The sequence below is a fragment of the Taeniopygia guttata genome, chromosome 25, assembly GCF_048771995.1.
Source record: "Taeniopygia guttata chromosome 25, bTaeGut7.mat, whole genome shotgun sequence".
Lineage (NCBI taxonomy): Eukaryota > Metazoa > Chordata > Aves > Passeriformes > Estrildidae > Taeniopygia > Taeniopygia guttata.
This window is the reverse complement of record NC_133050.1, coordinates 1,061,861-1,080,070: the sequence shown is the minus strand read 5'-3', so window position 1 is coordinate 1,080,070 and position 18,210 is coordinate 1,061,861. Positions and strand designations below refer to the sequence as shown.

At 54.1% G+C, this 18,210-nt stretch overlaps 1 protein-coding gene and 1 pseudogene across 1 annotated transcript; both read right to left on the bottom strand.

The window, feature by feature from the left end:
- Positions 1–18: 18 nt before the first annotated feature.
- Positions 19–2,791, bottom strand: LOC115492331 (uncharacterized). Its single transcript, XM_072918328.1, has 8 exons — positions 2,332–2,791; positions 1,799–1,855; positions 1,572–1,600; positions 1,349–1,372; positions 920–1,044; positions 570–600; positions 273–317; positions 19–170 (listed from the first exon to the last, which is right to left on the bottom strand). The coding sequence occupies exons 1-8, from the start codon at positions 2,789–2,791 to the stop codon at positions 96–98; spliced, it is 846 nt and encodes a 281-aa protein (XP_072774429.1). The 3' UTR covers positions 19–95.
- A 961-nt stretch (positions 2,792–3,752) lies between these two features.
- Positions 3,753–4,293, bottom strand: LOC121468896 (H/ACA ribonucleoprotein complex subunit 3-like; annotated as a pseudogene).
- Between the last annotated feature and the right edge of the window lie 13,917 nt (positions 4,294–18,210).

The window sequence follows — 18,210 nt, the reverse complement described above, 5'->3', positions numbered from 1 at the left end:
CCCCGGTGACCAAAATCCTTTTTTTTTTCACCCATTTTTATTCATTGCCTTTCTTGGGGACATTTTGGGGAAAATTTGGGGACATTTCGGGGAAATCAATGCCACCCCTCCCCCCCATCCGGTGTCACCTGTTGGGGACATTTGGGGACACCTGGGGACAGCTCAGGCTCCTGCGGAGAGAGGGGGGGTCAGGGGGTGGCACCGTCCCGCGGTGTCCCCAAAGTGTCCCCGCGGTGTCCCCAAGGTGTCCCCAGGGGGGAGGGGACACTCACCTGTCCCAGCCAGAGGTGACAGCTCCGGGAGGGGGGTGGCGGTGCCTGCGAGGGAGGGGAGGGGACACTGAGGTGTCCCCAGACTGTCCCCAAGTGTCCCCCAAATGTCCCCGATGTCCCCAATCCCCCAACCCCAAATCCCCCTCAGTGTCCCCAAGGTCCCCAAAACGTCCCCAAATCCCCCAAAAAGTGTCCCCGATGTCATCCCCCAACGTCCCCAAATCCCCCGATGACCCCAAATGTCCCCAAGTGTCCCCAAATTGTCCCCGAATGTCCCCAAATGTCCCCGGGTTTCACCTGGCCTTGCTCCGGCACTTGCACTTCCCACCTGAGGGGACACAGAGGTGACACAGAGGTGACACAGGTGACACACAGGTGACACACAGGTGACACAGAGGTGACACAGAGGTGACACAGGTGACACACAGGTGACACACAGGTGACACAGAGGTGACACACAGGTGACACAGGTGACACACAGGTGACATACAGGTGACACAGAGGTGACACAGGTGACACAGGTGACACACAGGTGACATACAGGTGACACACAGGTGACACACAGGTGACACAGAGGTGACACACGGGTGACACACAGGTGACACAGGTGACACACAGGTGACACAGGTGACAGGGGTGGCACTCACTGAGCAGGACGACGACCCCCAGCACGCTCAGCACTGCGGCCACCGCGAGGCCACCGACGCGCAGGTGACTCCAGTCTGGGACAGGGACAGGGACACTGGGACAGCTGGGGGTACCTTGGGGACACCTGGGGACACGTTGGGGACACCTGGGAGTACCTGGGGACACCCTGTGGACACCTGGGGACACCTTGGGGACACCCTGGGGACACTTTGGGGACACACTGGGGACACCTGGGGGTACCTTGGGGACACTTTGGGGACACCTGGGGACACCTTGGGGACACCCTGGGGACACCTTGGGAATACCTGGGGACACCTGGGGGTACCTGGTGACACCTTGGGGACACCCTGGGGACACCTGGGGGTACCTGGTGACACCTTGGGGACACTTTGGGGACCCTCCCAGTCCCTCCCAGTTCCCGCACTCACCGAACTGGAAGGGACTGGAGGCATCTGGGGGGGAAGGGAGGGGTCAGAGAGACCAGCACGGACCAGTATAAACCAGCATAAGCCAGTATGGACCAGCACGGACCAGTAGAAACCAGTATGGACCAGTATAAACCAGTTCGGGCTTTCCATCCCAGTCACTCCCAGTTTGTCCCAGTTTGCCCCTGTCCCTCCCAGTTTGCCCCAGTTTGTCCCAGTCACTCACCGGGGTGTCGCCTCTGGCCAGGGACAGAACTGGGGGGGAGGGGACACCAGTTAAACCAGTTTGGACTGGGACTGGGCCCAGTTCCTCCCAGTAACCCCCGAAATCCTCCCAGTCCCTCCCAGTCCCTCCCAATATAAACCAGTTCCCTCCCAGTTCCCTCCCAGTACAACCCAGTCCCTCCCAGTCCATCCCAGTCCCTCCCAGTCCAAACCAGTCCAAACCAGTACCTCCCAGTATCACCAGTTCCCGGAGCTGTTCCCACTCCATTCCGTCACCTTTGATCCCTGGGGGGGTGGAGGGGACTGGGACAAACTGGGACAAACTGGGAGCGACTGGGGGGGGACTGGGACAAACTGGGAGGGACTGGGAGGGGACTGGGGACGGGTGAGTCACTGGGATTCCTGAGCAGGGCGGGACTGGGACGAACTGGGGGAAACTGGGAGGAGACTGGGAGGGACTGGTTTATACTGGGAGGGACTGGGAGGGATGAGTCACTGGGATTCCTGAGCAGGGCGGGACTGGGACGAACTGGGGGGAACTGGGACAAACTGGGGGGAGCCGGGGGGGACTGGGACCAACTGGGGACTACTGGGAGAGAACTGGGCAAACTGGTAGAGACTGGGATGGATGGGGGGTTACTGGGATGTTACTGGGGGGTTACTGGGGGTTACTGGGAGTTACTGGGAGGGACTGGGGGGGTTATTGGGAGGTTACTGGGGGGTGACTGGGATGAACTGGGAGTCACTGGGGCTCCACTCACCTTCCCAGAGCAGCCGCGGGAACTGGAAATGGGGGCGGGGGAGAAATGGGAGGGGGCGGGGCACGGAACGAGGGGGCGTGGCCAATGGAAGGGGCGTGGCCAAATATGGGGGCGGGGCAGAGGTTTGGCCGCGGAAGGACTGGGATGAACTGGGGGATACTGGGATGAACTGGGAGTGACACTGGGGGATGCTGGGAGCACCGGGACAGACTGGGAGTGGCACTGGGATGCACTGGGACAAACTGGGATGGACTGGGACGAACTGGGAGTGGCACTGGTAGAACTGGGAGATACTGGGAGGCACAGGGGCAAACTGGGCTGCACTGGGAGGGACTGGAGGGGCACTGGGGCTGTACTGGGAGGAACTAGCCTGGACTGGGATGAACTGGGCTTTACTGGGAGGGGTTGAATGGGCTGGTCCCGCCTCTGCCGCCTCCCATTGGCTGAGGCTCCCGCCCATCACTGTCTGCAACCAATCAGCACCCGGGAACAGCACCTGGAGGCGGGGCCTGGTGTCGGCGCCATTTTAGCGACTTTGAGCCTACAAGCCCCGTCATGCACAGCGGCTCCATGGCGGCCTAACTACAAGTCCCGTCAGGCCCCGCGCTCCACAGCGCTCCCCTTATCCGCTACCATGAGCCTCACAGGAGCCCCCCCAGACCCTGCGGGACCCCCGAGAGCCCCCCCGAGGCCATTCGGGATGCCCGAACGCCTCCTCGAACGCCCAGATGCCCCAAACCACACAGAGGCCTTCGAGCGCCACCTAAGGGACTACAGATCCCACCATGCACCGCGGCACGCACGGAGCGCCGTTAAAGCTAGGAGTCCAGCTCCCGTCATGCCCCGCGGCGACAGAGCCCCCTCAGAGCCGAGTCCGGCCCGACAATTCCCGTCACGTCCTGAGCCCCACGGAGACCCCTCAGAGCTCCCCAGGTGCCCCCAGGGGCTTCCCGACCCCACGGAATCCCCCCAGGTGCCCCTGTAGACCCACACCTGCCCTCCAGGACCCCCAACCGCTCCGTTACAGAGAATTCCGGGACTACAGCTCCCATCCTGCCCCGCGGCGCCCATTGCGCGTATTTACGGCCATGCATCCATTTCCCGTGATGCCCCGCGGCCTCACTTAGCCCCTTTAAAGCAGCGACTCCATCTCCCATCATGCCCCGCGCCCCAGAGCCACGTTATACCCGCGACTCCATCTCCCATCATGCCCCGCGCCCATAGAGCACCGTTATACCCGCGCCTACAACTCCCATCATCCCCCGCGCCCCATAGAGCACCGTTATACCCGCGCCTACAACTCCCATCATCCCCCGCGCCCTATAGAGCCCCGTTAGCGCTTCCCCCAATGCCCCCCTAAATTCTCTCCCCAGACCCAAAAGACCACAAAAATACCCCCAAAACAGGAAGAAAACCCCAAGTTATTTGGTCACCAAAACTCAGAGACCCTCGACCTTTAATATTTCATTTTTCCTCCTCTTTAAAACGTTCCTTTCCCCTCATTTCCGTGCAGTCTGCTGGCACTGTGATTTGACCTTCTCTCATGGCGGGGATCCCTCCCAGGAGCTCGGGGCCATCTCAGGGCTCCTCAGGGGATTTCTGGGATGCCTCACAGCAGGGTCCGGCCTCGCTGCGTTGGCAAAACCCCGAAGCGCCGCTTCAGGGCCAGGCGGTGCCGGGAGAATTTATCATCGGGGGAGAAGCGGGCGGGGTGCGCCAAGCGTGTGGGGACCCCGTCCGGGGACACCTTCTGTGGGGACTGAGCGTCAGGGAGAGCCCAAATTCCCCCCTGAGCACAGCCAAACTGACCCGCATCGCTCCCAGCCCGCACCGCGGACACCCAAACACCGCGGGTCCCCTCCGAGTCCTCCCTAAATCCCCCAAAAGCGCCCCAAAAGCGCCCGGTACCCGCAGGGTGTAGACGCGCTCCCCGCCCTCGTTCTCCTAGCACTGCAGGAACATGGCGGCGCCAGCGCGGCACCCGGCCGGAAGTCGCCTCAGGAGAAAAGGGAAAAAGGCGGGCTTTACACCGGAAATCGGCGAGAGGGACGATGGGAAATGTAGTCCCGAAAGAGAGCGGGGAGTACCGCCCAACCCAGCAGATCCGAGGGGGGAAATTTGGGGCCAAGAAAGGAGATTTTGGGGTGAAAACGGGAGTTTGGGTTAAAAAAAAAAATATGGAATTTGGGTCTTAAAAGGGGAATTTGGGCCCAAGAAAGGAGATTTTGGGGTGAAAACGGGAGTTTGGGTAAAAAAAAAAAATATGGAATTTGGGTCTTAAAAGGGGAATTTGGGCCCAAAAAGGAGGAATCTGTGTCCAGGAAGGGAAAGTTTGGGCTCAAAAGGCGCATTCGGGTCCAAAAAGAGAGAATTTGGGCCCAAAAAAGGGGATTTGAGCAAGAAAAGGGGGAAATTTGGACCGAAAAAGGGGGATTTGGTTTCAAAAAGGGAGAATTTCGACCAAAAAAATCGGGAATTTGTGCCCCAAAAAGGGGAATTTGGGTGCCTAGATGGGAAGTCTGGACCCCAAAAGGGGGAGTTTGGGTCCAAAAATGGAGAATTTGGGCCATAGTTTGGGGTTTGAGCACTAAAATTGAGCAGTTTGGACCTAAAAAGTAGAATCTGGATTTAAAAAAAAATGGGAGTCCGACCTTCAAAAGTCAACCCAGGGAGGCAGGGGGAAGATTTTGGGGTGAAAAAGTGAGTTTGGGTTCAAAGTAAGGGAGTTTGGGTCTGAAAGTGCGAGGAACAGAATTCACGGTTTGGAGTTTTTAAAGTTTAATAATAATAATAATGGCAATAGGATAAAAAAAGGAGAATAATTCCAGCGGGGTGACATCGCTGAGGCGCGTGCATATTCATGATTTCGTTATTTGTGAAAAACTCGTTGTGTTGAAATTTTAGGAGTTTAAATTTTAGCTTTCCCCCCCATCTTGTAAATCAATCTTTGAAAATCTGAGATTTCCAGAGAAGAAGGAAATAATGTTTTTGTTGGTTTTTTTTGAGATTTTGGTGTCTGTTGCTGTTCTTTTAATATTGTGCTCTAGGATAAAAACTGTGTGTGCCACACTGCTGAAAAGAGATGAATACAGGAAAAATTTAAGAGAGATTAATACGGAAAAACTGAAATGAGATTAATACAGAAAAAATTTAAAAGAGATGAATGCAGGGAAAATTGAAAAGATTAATACAGGAATAATTAAACGAGATTAGTACAGGAAAAACTTAAAAGAGATTAACACAGGAAGAATTTAAATGAGATTAATGCAGCAAAACATAAAAGAGATTAATACAGGAAAAAATTAAAAGAGATTAATGCAGGAAAAACTTAAAATATATTAATACAGGAAAACTGAAAAGAGATTAATACAGGACAAACTTAAAAGAGATGAATGCAGGAAAAATTTAAAATATTAATACAGGAATAATTAAATGAGATTAATAGAGGAAAAACTTAAAAGATATTAATATGGAAAACTGAAAAGAGATTAATACAGGGAAGCTTAAAAGAGATTAATACAGGAAAAATTTAAAAGAGATTAATATAGGAAAACTTAAGATGAATACAGGAAAAATTTAGAAGAAATTAATACAGGAAAAATTTAAACAAAATTAATGCAGCAAAATTTAAGAGACTTAATTTAATACGGCACTATTTAAAAGGGACTAATACAGCAAAATTTAAATAAGATTAATGCAGCAAAACTCAAAATATATTAATACAGGAAAAATTTAAAAGATATTAATAAAGCCAAATTTAAGAGATTAATACAGGAAAAACTGAAAAGAGATTAATACAGCAAAACTTAAAAGAGATTTATACAGGAAAAATTTAGAAGAAATTAATACAGGAAAACTTAAACGAGATGAATACGGCCAAATTTAAGAATTAATACAGCACTATTTAAAAGAGATTAATACAGGAAAAATTTAAAAGAGTTTAATACAAGAAAAGTGTAAAAGAGGTTAATAAAAGAGATTAATACAGCCAAATTTAAAAGATTAGTACAGCAAAACTTAAAAGAGATTAATACAGGAAAAACTTAAAAGAGATTAATACAGCAAAACTGAAAAGAGATTAATACCGCCTAATTAAAGGGATTAATACAGGAGAAATTTAAAAGAGATTAATGCAGCCAAATTTAAGAGATTAATACAGCAAAACATAAAAGAGATTAATACAGGAAAAACTTAACTTAAAAGAGATTAATAAAGGAAAAATGTAAGACATTAATATAGCCAAATTTAAGACATTAATACAGCAAAACTTAAAAGAGATTAATACAGCACTATTAAAATGGAAAAGCGATTAATACAGCCAAATTTAAAAAATGTTAATACAGCCAAATTTAAGAGATTAATACTGCATATCTTTCCAACATAACACATATCGTATTCAGTATTCATTTTAATATTTGCCAAACGCCAATCATATATCGGCGATTTTCACACTACTCAAACATTCTTTCAAATTTCTGATGTTTTGGGAGCTCCTTTGCCTGACCCCTTCACTCTCTGGCTCAGAGACATCCTGAGGGTCAGGATTTATTATTTCATTTTTATATTTTATTTTATTTTATTTTACTTTATTTTTAAAATTTTATTATTTTATTTATTTTGCTTTGTTTTACCTTATTTTATCTATTCTTGTGTCCCCACCCTGCTGTTTCACAGCCTCTGATGGCATTTTAGTATGTCCTCCTGAAATTAACATGGTGATCTCTAATTGTGCTCCTGAAATTAAGATGGTGTTCCCTAACTGTCCTTGTTAATCTTAACATGGCGTTCTTTAATTGTCCTCCTGAAATTAACATGGTATTCTCTAACTGTACTCATTAAATTAACATGGTATTCTCTAATAGTCATCATTATTTTTAACATCATATTCTCTAATTGTCCTCCTTAAATTACCATGGTATTCTCTAATTGTCTTCGTTAAATTAACATGGCGTTCTCTAATTGACCTCCTTAAATTAACATGGTATTCTCTAATTGTGCTCCTTAATTGTAACATGCTATTCTCTAATTGTCCTCCTGAAATTAACATGGTGATCTCTAATTGTCTTTGTTATATTTAACATGGTGTTCCTTAATTGTCCTCCTGAAATTAACATTGTGTTCTCTAATTGTCTTTGTTAATTTTAACACAGAGCTCTCTAATTGTCCTTGTTAATTTTGACATGATATTCTCTAATTGTCCTCATTGATTTTAACATGATGTTCTCTAATTGTGCTCCTTAAATTAACATGCTGTTCCCTAATTGTCCTCATTAATTTAGCATGGTGTTGTCTAATTGTCCTCCTGAAATTAACATTGTGTTCTCTAATTGTCCGCATTAATTTTAACATGATGTTCTCTAATTGTCCTCCTTAAATTAACATGGTATTCTCTAATTGTCTTTGTTAAATTAACATGGTGTTCTCTAATTGTGCTCCTGAAATTAACATGCTATTCTCTAATTGTGCTCCTTAATTGTAACATGCTATTCTCTAATTGTCCTCCTGAAATTAACATAGTGTTCTCTAATTGTCTTTGTTAATTTTAACACAGAGCTCTCTAATTGTCCTCCTTAAATTAACATGGTATTCTCTAATTGTCTTCGTTAAATTAACATGGTGTTCTCTAATTGTGCTCCTGAAACTAACATGGTGATCTCTAATCATCTTTGTTATATTTAATGTGGTGTTCTCTAATTGTCCTCCTGAATTTAACGTGGTGTTATCTAATCGTCCTCCTGAAATTAACGAAGTGCTCTCTAATTGTCCTCATTATTTTAACATGATGTTCTCTAATTGTGCTCCTTAAATTAACATGGTGTTTTTTAATTGTCCTCCTGAAATTTAACATGGTGTTCTCTAATTGTGCTCCTGAAATTAACATGCTGTTCCCTAATTGTCCTCATTAATTTAGCATGGTGTTCTCTAATTGTCCTCCTGAAATTAACATTGTGTTCTCTAATTGTCCGCATTAATTTTAACATGATGTTCTCTAATTGTCCTCCTTAAATTAACATGGGGGTTGGTCCCCGCAGGCTCAGGTGGCCCCAGCAGACGCAGCCTGGCGGATCAGTTCTCCACAGCGCTGCAGCAGGACAGCCAGCCCCGGCGACACGGGAAAGGCCGTGACTTCCAGAGCCGGCGGAGTTGATCTTGCACATTCTGGAGTCGGGAGGAGGCAATGGCCTGCACAGCTAAATTGATGTAATGAGTTTGAAGGGCCAGGCATGAGATGGCGGGGCTGGCGTCATTCGCCATGTCCTGAAGGGCTGCGAGAGAGAGGAACAGAGCCACCGTCAGAGCCTGCGTCTGCAGAAACATGGGGACACCCTCCTGCCACGTCCATGCCAGGCAGCTCTTGCCATGGCCTGGAGGAAGCAGGAGACAAGAAGGGCGAGCTGGAAGGTGCTGGCCACGAATCTGCCACAGGCCCCCGAAAGGTCTGTGTGCTCAGCCCACGCTGCCCTTGGTGCACGCCGGGCCAGGGAAGGCAGCTGCCAGCGGCAGCCCCCGCTGAGAGCCCGCTGGCCTCACTCACCCCTGCAGAGGATCCGGAACTCTTGCTGCTGTCCTCTCAGGCAGCGCCCGGCGATCCCTTGGGAACAGAGAGCGTGAGCTGGCTGGAGAGCCACAGCTGCCGCACACGGGTGCTGCCAGCCCTGAGGCCACACGGCCTCCTGGCCCGGCAGGGCTGAGCCCGGGCCCCTGCCGCATCCTGCCGCCCAAGGGCACGGCTGCCAGAGGGCGGTGGCAGCGCCGAGGCCAGGCGGGGCTCCAGATGGCCGCGCTGGGATGCTGCTGCCGGGGCAGCAGGCGGGGCTGGGGCCGAGCTGCGGCGGGGCGGGGAAGGAGCCGGGCTGCTGGCTCACCCATGAACCTGACGGCCACCTCTCGCAGGGGCTCCTGTGGGCTCTGCAGGTAGGGCAGGGCCCGGCGCAGGTGCTCGGCCGCTCGGCTCCTGTCCTCTGCCAGCTGGAGAGAGCAGCAGGCACAAAGGGAAGGGTTGGTGTGGGCCCTGCCCCTCGGCCGGGCGCTCCCTAGGCCGGGCGCCGCTCCCCCTGCCCACACAGCCCCGAGGCCCGGCCAGCAGCCGCAGGCGCCGGGCTCCGCAGGGAGCAGAGGGCCCGGCGAGCCGCGGTGCCGCCCCGCGGCAGAGCCCGGCTGCCTCGGGGCTCCCTCAGCGCCGGGCTTGGGGCCAGAGGAGCCTGGAGCAGGGCCCGGGTGGCCCCGGGAAGGCAGCGGCGTGTGGGGCGCCGGCCGGTGCCCCTGCGTGCAGCACTGGGCAGGGGCTGCAGCTGCCAGCCCCACAGACTGGGCACCGTGGGCAGGCGGCTTCTCCAGGCTGGGGCTGGGGCTTCTGGGCTGTCCTTACCAAGCGCTCGGCAAAGCTCCACATCTGATCTCTGTTCACCAGGTGCTGAAGATCCCTTCTCTTCAGGAATCTTACTGCAGAAAGCAGCGTTTCCCGAGAGGCCTGCAGAGCGGCAGAGAGCCGGAGATGGCACCGCAGCCCAGGGCACAGGAGCCGCGTCCCTGTGCCAAGGCCAGGAGGGAGCTGGAGCCCATGAGGAGGAGCCAGGCTGTGGGGAGACAGCTGAGCCCCCTGCCATGGGGACCCCGGCGCCCAGGAGCCCTCACCTGTGCCACACCCCAGTTCTCATCGTGGCAGTTGAAGAAGAGTGGGAGCAGGCTCTGCCTCACATGCTTCTTCAGGGGCTTTTTTCCCTTGGCCACCACCAAGTTCATCACCTCTTGGAAGAGGCGAACGGAGAGCAGCTTCACAAGGCTGTTGTCCTGTTGGAAAGGAAGCAGAACCCCTCCACATCAGCTGCTTCAGGCCCCCCTGTGAACAGGCCCAAGGCACCGGGCTTCCAGGCGGCGCCCGGTGCCCATGGCTGGGGGCAAAGAGCTTTACATTGTCGAAGAGTTGCCAGAGCGCCTCAGCCAGCTGCAGGGCGATGGGGCTGGCTATTGCTATCTCTTTGTTGAAGAGCAGAGAGCTGAGAACAACGAGGGTCATCTCAACAATGTCTTCATCCACGGCCCGCAGGAGGTTGCCAAGGCTTTCAGTCAGGCTGTACATTCTTTGGTTCTGTGTGGAAAACAAGGCTGGGCAACCCGACGCTGCTGCTGCTGCTGCAGGGCTCAGAGGCCGAAGGCCTGTCCCAGAGCACTCAGGCAGCTGAACAGTGACCCTGGAGAGCTGGGAGCAGCTGCCACAGCTCCCAAAGCCCAGCCAAGCAAAAGGGGCTGCTTTCCCCAGCCCCACGCTGCCGGCACAGCTTCAGCTGCTGCCTCCTTCTCACCATCGAGGGGTCCTGGCTGAGCACCACGAGGCCTCTGAGCGCCACGCGACGCATCTCTCTGGACCGTCTCTTCAGGTGCCTTGTCATGATCTGCAGGACCTTTTCACCGCATTCACTCAAGTCCAGGCAGTCCAGGACCTGAAAGGCACGGAGCAGTGACAGGAGTGCCCAGCTGGCAGGAGCTCAGAACCGCACAGGGCTGAGCCAAGGCAGCAGCACAGGGCACCATCCCAGGCAGCTGCGGCTACCAGAGGGCAGAGGCGTGGGAGGCAGCTGAGCGAGGCAGCGCTGGCCATCGGGCTCACCTCCACCAGGAACGTCAGGGCGGGCAGTTCCCAGTCTGAAATGTCTTGGCTGAGTAGGTCAAAGAGGCAGGATGCGATCCTGCAGCGCCAGATGATGGAGACACGGCGCATCTCCCTGGGGGGGAGAAAAAAGCACCATTGCTCCTGAGCTGAGTGGCCAAACCTCTCCCAGGGCTGACTCACAGAGGTCTGGTCTTCTCCCGAGCACTCCCGAGCACGGGTGCTTTGGGAGGCAGCTGCTCCAGGGCACCCTCCTCTCCCAGCCTTTTCAAATCTGCTCATCCCTCCCTTGGGGACAAGGCCCTGCCGCCCGTGAGCACGGGGACTGCGTGGGGTGATCTGGGCACAAAGGAGAGGGGCGGTGGGGAGAATGAGGTCTCACCTGGCCAGCAGACCCACTGCATAGTGGTGGGTGTGGGCACAGAGCAGCATGTTCCAGGCACACCTGCGTTCCATTGCTAGCACCACGTCATCGTACTGCATTTGGCAGAGCAGGGCCTTCAGGGTCTGCAGTGCAAAGCTGTGTGCAGAGCAAAGCCCAGGTCACGCTGGGAGGCCCGGCTCCTGCCCTGGGAGCATGGCAGGGATGGGAAGACTGGGATGGAGCACCTGTTGGGGTGGGCTGCAAGGTCGTGTTGCTCCTGGCATCTCTTCCAGAAGGTATCCACCTCTTCTGGCATATCCAGCGTGCTGATGTAAGCTTGGAAGAGCAGACGCAGAAGGAGTTTGGGGAAATATACCTGCACTACAGGTGGGCACCAGGTCAGATTGAAGACCCTCCACATTGTTACTGTTGCCTGCAAGAAATGAAACACCCAGAGACAGCAATCAGTGCCAAGACATGCATGTGGCATGGCCCCGGCCTGCGAGGGAGAGGCCAAGGGAGACACAGGGGGAGCAGCCGGCCTGGTGGCCCAGAACCTTGCCCCCAAGCCAGGTTTCAGCCCAGTGCCTGAGGCAGGGAGATGCAGCTGGGGGCAGGGCAGAGAGCTAGCTGCTGGAGAGGTGGCCTGGGGGCTGGCAAAGGCCGCTTCCAGAAACTCACAGCCAGGGCAAAGACCCCTGTGCTGTCCCCATCAGAGGTGTACACGCTGTCCTCTGGCCAGGCGCTCAGCACATCGAGGAGGATCTGCAGCGCCGGCTGGGCGGTCCTGCTCGAGGACATGATGGTCCCCCACATGGTCACGGCAGCTCTGTGGGGCCAGAGCTCTGTGTCAGGGCGGGTCTCAGCCACAGCAGCGTGGCCTGGGCAGCTGCAGGGGCCCGCGCTGGCCCTCAGGCCGGCCTCTGACTCCTGCCCCTGGCTGGCAGCAGCCAGCCAGCCCACGTGGGTCCAGGCCCTGAGGGGCAGGGAGGGAGCATGGCAGCAGGCTCTGGAGTTGACATGCCAGGACTGGAAAACAGAGGGGCCAGAGGCTCCTGGAACTCTCCACCTGTCTGGCAGGGACAGGCTCTATGGGGTGGGGGGACAGGTGAAGCCTAAGGCCTCAAGGCAGGTGGGGATGCCATGCCTGTCACACGATGGGGCCCAGCGCAAGAGAGTGATCAGCACGTCAGAGGGGTATTCCTTGGTCAGCTCCAGAAGGGCCTTGTCCAGCCTGTGCTCAGCAGACTCGTTGGCTGTGAGCCACCGGTGGATGTACCTCACCATGGCTGGCACCTACAGAAGGCGCAGGGAGACTTGGAGAGCTGCCAGAGCAGCAACTTGCCCAGCTTGCCCTGAGAAGTGCTTCCCTTTCCACCACATTGGGCTGGGCCTCAAAGGCTGAGGGAGCCCAGCACACCCAGCATGATGTGCCACAGCAGTCCTGGGGCAATCAAGCCCTTGCCCCAGACTGCTTACTTGCTTTGCATTGGAGACACCCTTCTCCACCAGCAAATCCAGCATGGCAGCACTGGTCTCGGCACTGAAGAGGTGAAAGCTTGCCAAGATCCCGGTGCCCACACCTGTAGCCATGCAGCCCAGCAACCCAGCTCTGCCACTCACCCTCCTGCAGCTGCTTGAATGGCACCACCTCTTCAGTCTCATGCCCTGGGGCAGCTCCAGGGCCTTTGTCCTCTTCCTCCACCCCGGCCAGCTTGGGCACTCTTAGGGGTTTCTGCTCCATGTCAGTGACTGGATCTATAGCTACTTGCAGGAGAGATGCCTCGGAAAAGCTCCGAGTCAGCAAGTCCTGCTTTCGTGCCTGCAAGGCACCTTCAAGAGAGAAGCCTGAGGAAGGCTACAGGACAGCAAGTCCTTCTCTCTGGTCTCGAGGGCTCCTGCCACAAGGACAGGAGACTCCTGTCAAGGATTGTGCTCTTGCCTCAAGGGCACTGGTGGCAGGGATGGGAGATGCCTCCAGGGCACCAAGTCCCACACTCTGCCCTCGAGGGCACCTGCAGAAGAGAAGCCTCAGGAAGGCCACAGGTCAGCAAGTCCTGTGGTCTGGCCTTGAGGTCAGCTGCAGGAGTAACGCCTCAGAAATCTCTGGGTCAGACACGAACGAGTGCGCTGTGCGAGGACTCCTCACAGCACTGCTCTGTCCCGTCCTGTCCTGTCGCGTGCTCGGAGCACTGTGGCATGGTCCTGTCACTGTCAGCTCCTATGTCACCACGTGTCACAAAGGGCCCTTGGACACACTGTTCCATGCCATGGTGACCATGCTGCACGTGTCACAAAGGGCCCCTGCACACACTGCCCCCTGCCCTGGGGGCACCCCCAGGCCACCCAAAGTGGCTCAGGTTGGAAGGAATCCCTTCCCCCAAGCGTCCAAGACAGCCCAGCACGGTCTTTAGGAGCAGCTCAAACCATCAGCAAACGCTGCCCTGCTCTGCGGGCTCAGAGCAGCAGGAGCCCCCAGGGCTGCCGACGCAGCCGCGCTGGGAAGGGCACGGGGCCCTGCACAGAAGCTGGCACGGCCTCCTCGGGACACGTCCCGGCTGGTGGCCATCCTAAACCCGCGGGTGTGACACAGACAAGGAACGTGTGGGCCAGGGCAGGAATGCTGCTCTGAGCCCTGGGCCTCAGGGAGCGCTGACACCAGCAGCTGTGGCAGAGTCCCTGCCCAAGCAGACCTGCCACCCCCCGAGCCCTGGCAGCGCTGGTGCCCGTGTCCTGCCCCAGAGACCTGTGCCCCTGGGGGACTTCTGTGCCAGAGGGAGCCAAACCCACCTGCACTGGGGGCTGTGCTCCTGCTTGGCAGGAACACCTGGAGCAACTGCTGGCAACACTTGGTCTCTGTCAGAAGCTCTTACTCCATGCTGAAATTATTTTCTCATTGAAGTTATTGCCTTCAGCACAAAAACACCTCAGCGACAAAGGCACAGAAAAATCTGGCAAGGAAGAATCCTCCATTCAGGAAAGCTTTACATCCCATTGCTCAACTCAAGTGGTTCCAAAACATTGCAAACTTCCCAAAGTAATTGGGATGGCCTGAGGAGGTGAAGATTTGGAATTCTGCTTCCCATCTCAAAGCAGCAACTCATTTGCCTTAACCTCATCCATTGAGGGTCACTTTACAGAACATAACGCTACACAAAAAAAGGGCAAAACCAAGAGCCATTGTTTGGTTTGCAAATGGTTTTCTATGAAGGGATGATAATATCCTAGGTCTCTTAAGGAATAAAAGCTCTCAAGAAATGAAAGTCCACTCAGTGGTACAAAAGTAGCTCAAACAAATGAGTAGATGGCAAAAGGGCTAATCCTCCCCCTGCTACAGATATCTAATTGTCCAGTAAAGTACAGCTCTCCCCTCTTCTTCCCTGCAGGAGAATCAGGACCATGAAAAGGAAAAGTCACAAATATTCTTTCTGCCCTGCGTAACCAAAGCTGTGCCAAAGCACAGATGCTGCCTTCAAAGTGACTCGAATTCCAGCCTAGAGCTCTCACCTTCCAGAAAACTCCTTCCCCAACACCCCACCAACACCAACACCCCCAAACTCCTGCACAGAAGCCCTCAGCACCCTGTCAGGAACCCCGGCTGTCCCCACCCCTCTGCAGAGCTTTCCCACCCTCCAGCAGATGCCCTGGTTCCCTGCACAGTGCCCTGGCATGGCCTCAGGAGGATCTGCTCCAAGGGCTTCCCCTGGAGCAAGCTCAGGCTGCCAGGCCTATGGATCCTGGATCATCCTTCCCACCGAGCCTTCCTGTGCACGGCTGTTCCATCTGCACCTTCGGGCTCAGCTCAGACTTCTCCACTAAACCAGGAGTGCTGGTAAAGGATGGAGAGCAGCCTGGCAAGCTCTTTCTCCAGCTCCCTCTTTACTCTTGGGGAGGTAGAACATTCCACAGGAAAGCAACTGATGCCACAAGGAGGGGTGGCCTCAAGCACCTTTGGCAATGAAACAAAGCCTCTGTTTGACATAAGTAAGCACAAGCAAGTCACAAAAGTAAACAGGTAATTAGCACAGCCATACATGAGAACTCAGCACCATAAGAAAAAACATAAGAAAAACCTGGCAGGCCTAACTTGACCTGAGAGTGACTTGACACAAAGCTTTAGACATAGTCTGCCAGAAGAACTAAGGGCAAGTGTGGAGTCAGCCCTGTGCAGGGAAGCCATGAGGAAGACTTTGTGCTGCTTTAGGGCATCGAGACCGCTCCTGGCCAGCGCTTGGACATCAGCTTCAAGTATAGGAATCTGAGCCAATGTATTTCCAACCCCCTGCCTACCGAATCGCCTCAGCAGCGTAAAGATGGACGGTATGTTTGGTACAATTCCTGCATCAACCCACTGAAATTTATACCTGGTGGAGGAATATTTTAGTGGGGTGCAGACCCCCGCCCTCCCGCCAGGTCAGTAAAAGAGCTTTTGGTAGACAGTGCATTTGTCTGCCAATTTCTTTGAATGAGGGAGACCCCTCAGGACTGCTATATCCTGAGGGAACACCACTGGCCTTGACCTGTAGGCAGCTGCACAAGCTTAAAATCTGCTGCCTCAGCTTCCAGGACCTCTCTTGGCCAGCATCCTGATGTGGATGCAGAACTGTTGTGAGGCACTGCTGGGACCCAGCAGGACAGGACTGCCTGTGTCGTGTCCACATAGCACCCCTCACACAGCCAGGGTCATCCCGAAACCAGAGAAATGCTCAGGTGTCAGCAGAGGGGAGCAAGGAGCACTGGGCTCCTCTCAGGGTATCTCAGCTGGGCTCGCTCCACAACACCCCCCCCATTTTAAGGCCTGCTGATGCCCAGCTGCCAGAAATGCCTCCCTTGTTCTCTCCAAGATGCACAGGGAGAGCCAAGAAGCAGGACACCTTGGGAGGCAATCCTTCCAAGCCTTTTCTGAGGCCAGGCACACACCAAGATCAGCCAAGACTCTCCACCACGCTGCCTGGCCCACCCAGCCCAGTCTGTGCTGGCCCTGGGCCACAGCAGCTTCCACCAAGCAAGGGCAAATGCATGTAGCCAAGAGTTGAAACACAGCAGGCAGGGAAGATGTGAAACGCGTGTGCGTAAAGGCCTGTTAATTCACAGCTCTCAGAGAGAGCTTTGGGGCTCACAGCTGGACAGAGATGCTCCTGCTCACCCCTCTGTCCAAAGCAGGGGTAACACACCTTGCTGCAGGTGCTTGGGTCAGTCTCTGCAGGTCCAGGTGGATGCCAAACCTGCTCTTCACAGCCTTCTCCCTTGCCCTGCCCCTCTGCCAAGCAACACATGCCTGAAGGACTGAAAAGACCCCAGAGAGCCAAAGGGGAACACTTGCACTTGCTCCCTGGGAGCTCCCTGGGAAGCACTGTCCTTGAGAAGCAAGTCCCTTTCCTCCAAAGGCATTTCCCCAAATGTGTAGCTTTCCTGGGGAACACCAACACACTCTTAAGAATAGCTGGCAAGGTTGAATGACTTCAGGTCCTCTGAGGACAGGCACTCCAGCTGTAGCTCGTATTCCCCCAAGTGCCTTTCCAGGTGGAGGTTCCGAGGTGCATCCCCAGGCCCTCTACAAACACAAGCTGCTCAGTGCCTCTTCACCTGCCTCAACTCCTGCCTGCGCCCACGGCACCAAGACCAGGCTGTTCCCAGCCAGAGCCCAGAGCCCTGCTCCTGCAGGACGCTCTTGCCAGCACCTTCCAGGCCTCTCTGCTGTGCACACAGCGCTTTTCATGCCCGCTCCAAACAGGCTCTTGAAGGCAGAGCGCAGCCTGGCTGCCTCTGCCACCAGCACAGCCCAAACACAGGCGGAGGAAGAAGCAGCAGGGGTTTTTTTGCAGCCATACCCAGGAGAAACCTGAAGGGTGCCCTCCCTCTGCTCTCACTTGGTTGCCTTTCTGACTGCCTCTGAGGCTGGGGCTGCCATTCCTGGGTTCTGGGGACCAGAACCACACCTGGGATCCCGGCACTGCCTGACAGCGCTCCAGGCTCTGGCACAGTCTGAGTCTAGGGCACCGTGCTGCTGCTTCATTTGCTCTTAGGCACAGCCAAAGCTCTCTGTTAAGCCCAGATAGTCTCTGGTTCTGCCCTCTCCAGGGATTGCAGCTCCCTGCCCAGGCATTGCAGCTCGCCTGGCCAGCCCCTGCTGACTGCCCACTGCCCTCATTCACACTCAAGGAGGTCTGAGATGAAATCAGAGCACCAAGACAAGGATAAGAAAGGAGGGCCCTCGCCACCCACAGGGGAGCCAATGTTTGAGATCATCACCAAGTCCCTGATGTACGAAAGCCTCTGCAATCTGCACAAAGACATTGTACGACAGGGACGTGAGGCTTATACAACCTGGTTACACCGGGTCTGGGACCTTATGGGTACAGGCATGCAACTGGATGGTGGTGAGGCAAGGAATTTGGGACCCTTGACCCAGGACTCAGGTATTTATCAGAATTTTGTAAGGGAGCCAGGCTCCCTTTTCCTCTGGGAGTGGCTTTTAGAGTGTCAGAGAAAGGTTTGTCCACAAGGAGAGAATGCAGGAGCACCACCACAGAATGAGCTGGAAGACCCTTGAGGAAGGGATCCAACAGCTGAGAAAAGTGGCAGTATTGGAGGTACTCTTTGGGAGGGATGGACAGCATGATAATGACCCCGGCAAGGTCAGATGCACAGGGCAAATGCCGTGGAATCTGGCAAATCCAGGGCCATGTCAATACACCACCTTCATTGCAACGATTAATGCTGATACCAGCCGAGAGACAGTGGGTTCTGCTGCAAACAAGTTTAGAAATTGTGAGAGGATGATCAATGGTGAGATGCAGGCTCATGTCTCTGCTGTGATCAAGGAACTCAAAGAGGAGTTTAAAGAGAAGATGAGGAAGATGAAGGAGGAGGTGAGGAAGATCAATGCAGCACCAGTGCAAGTCAC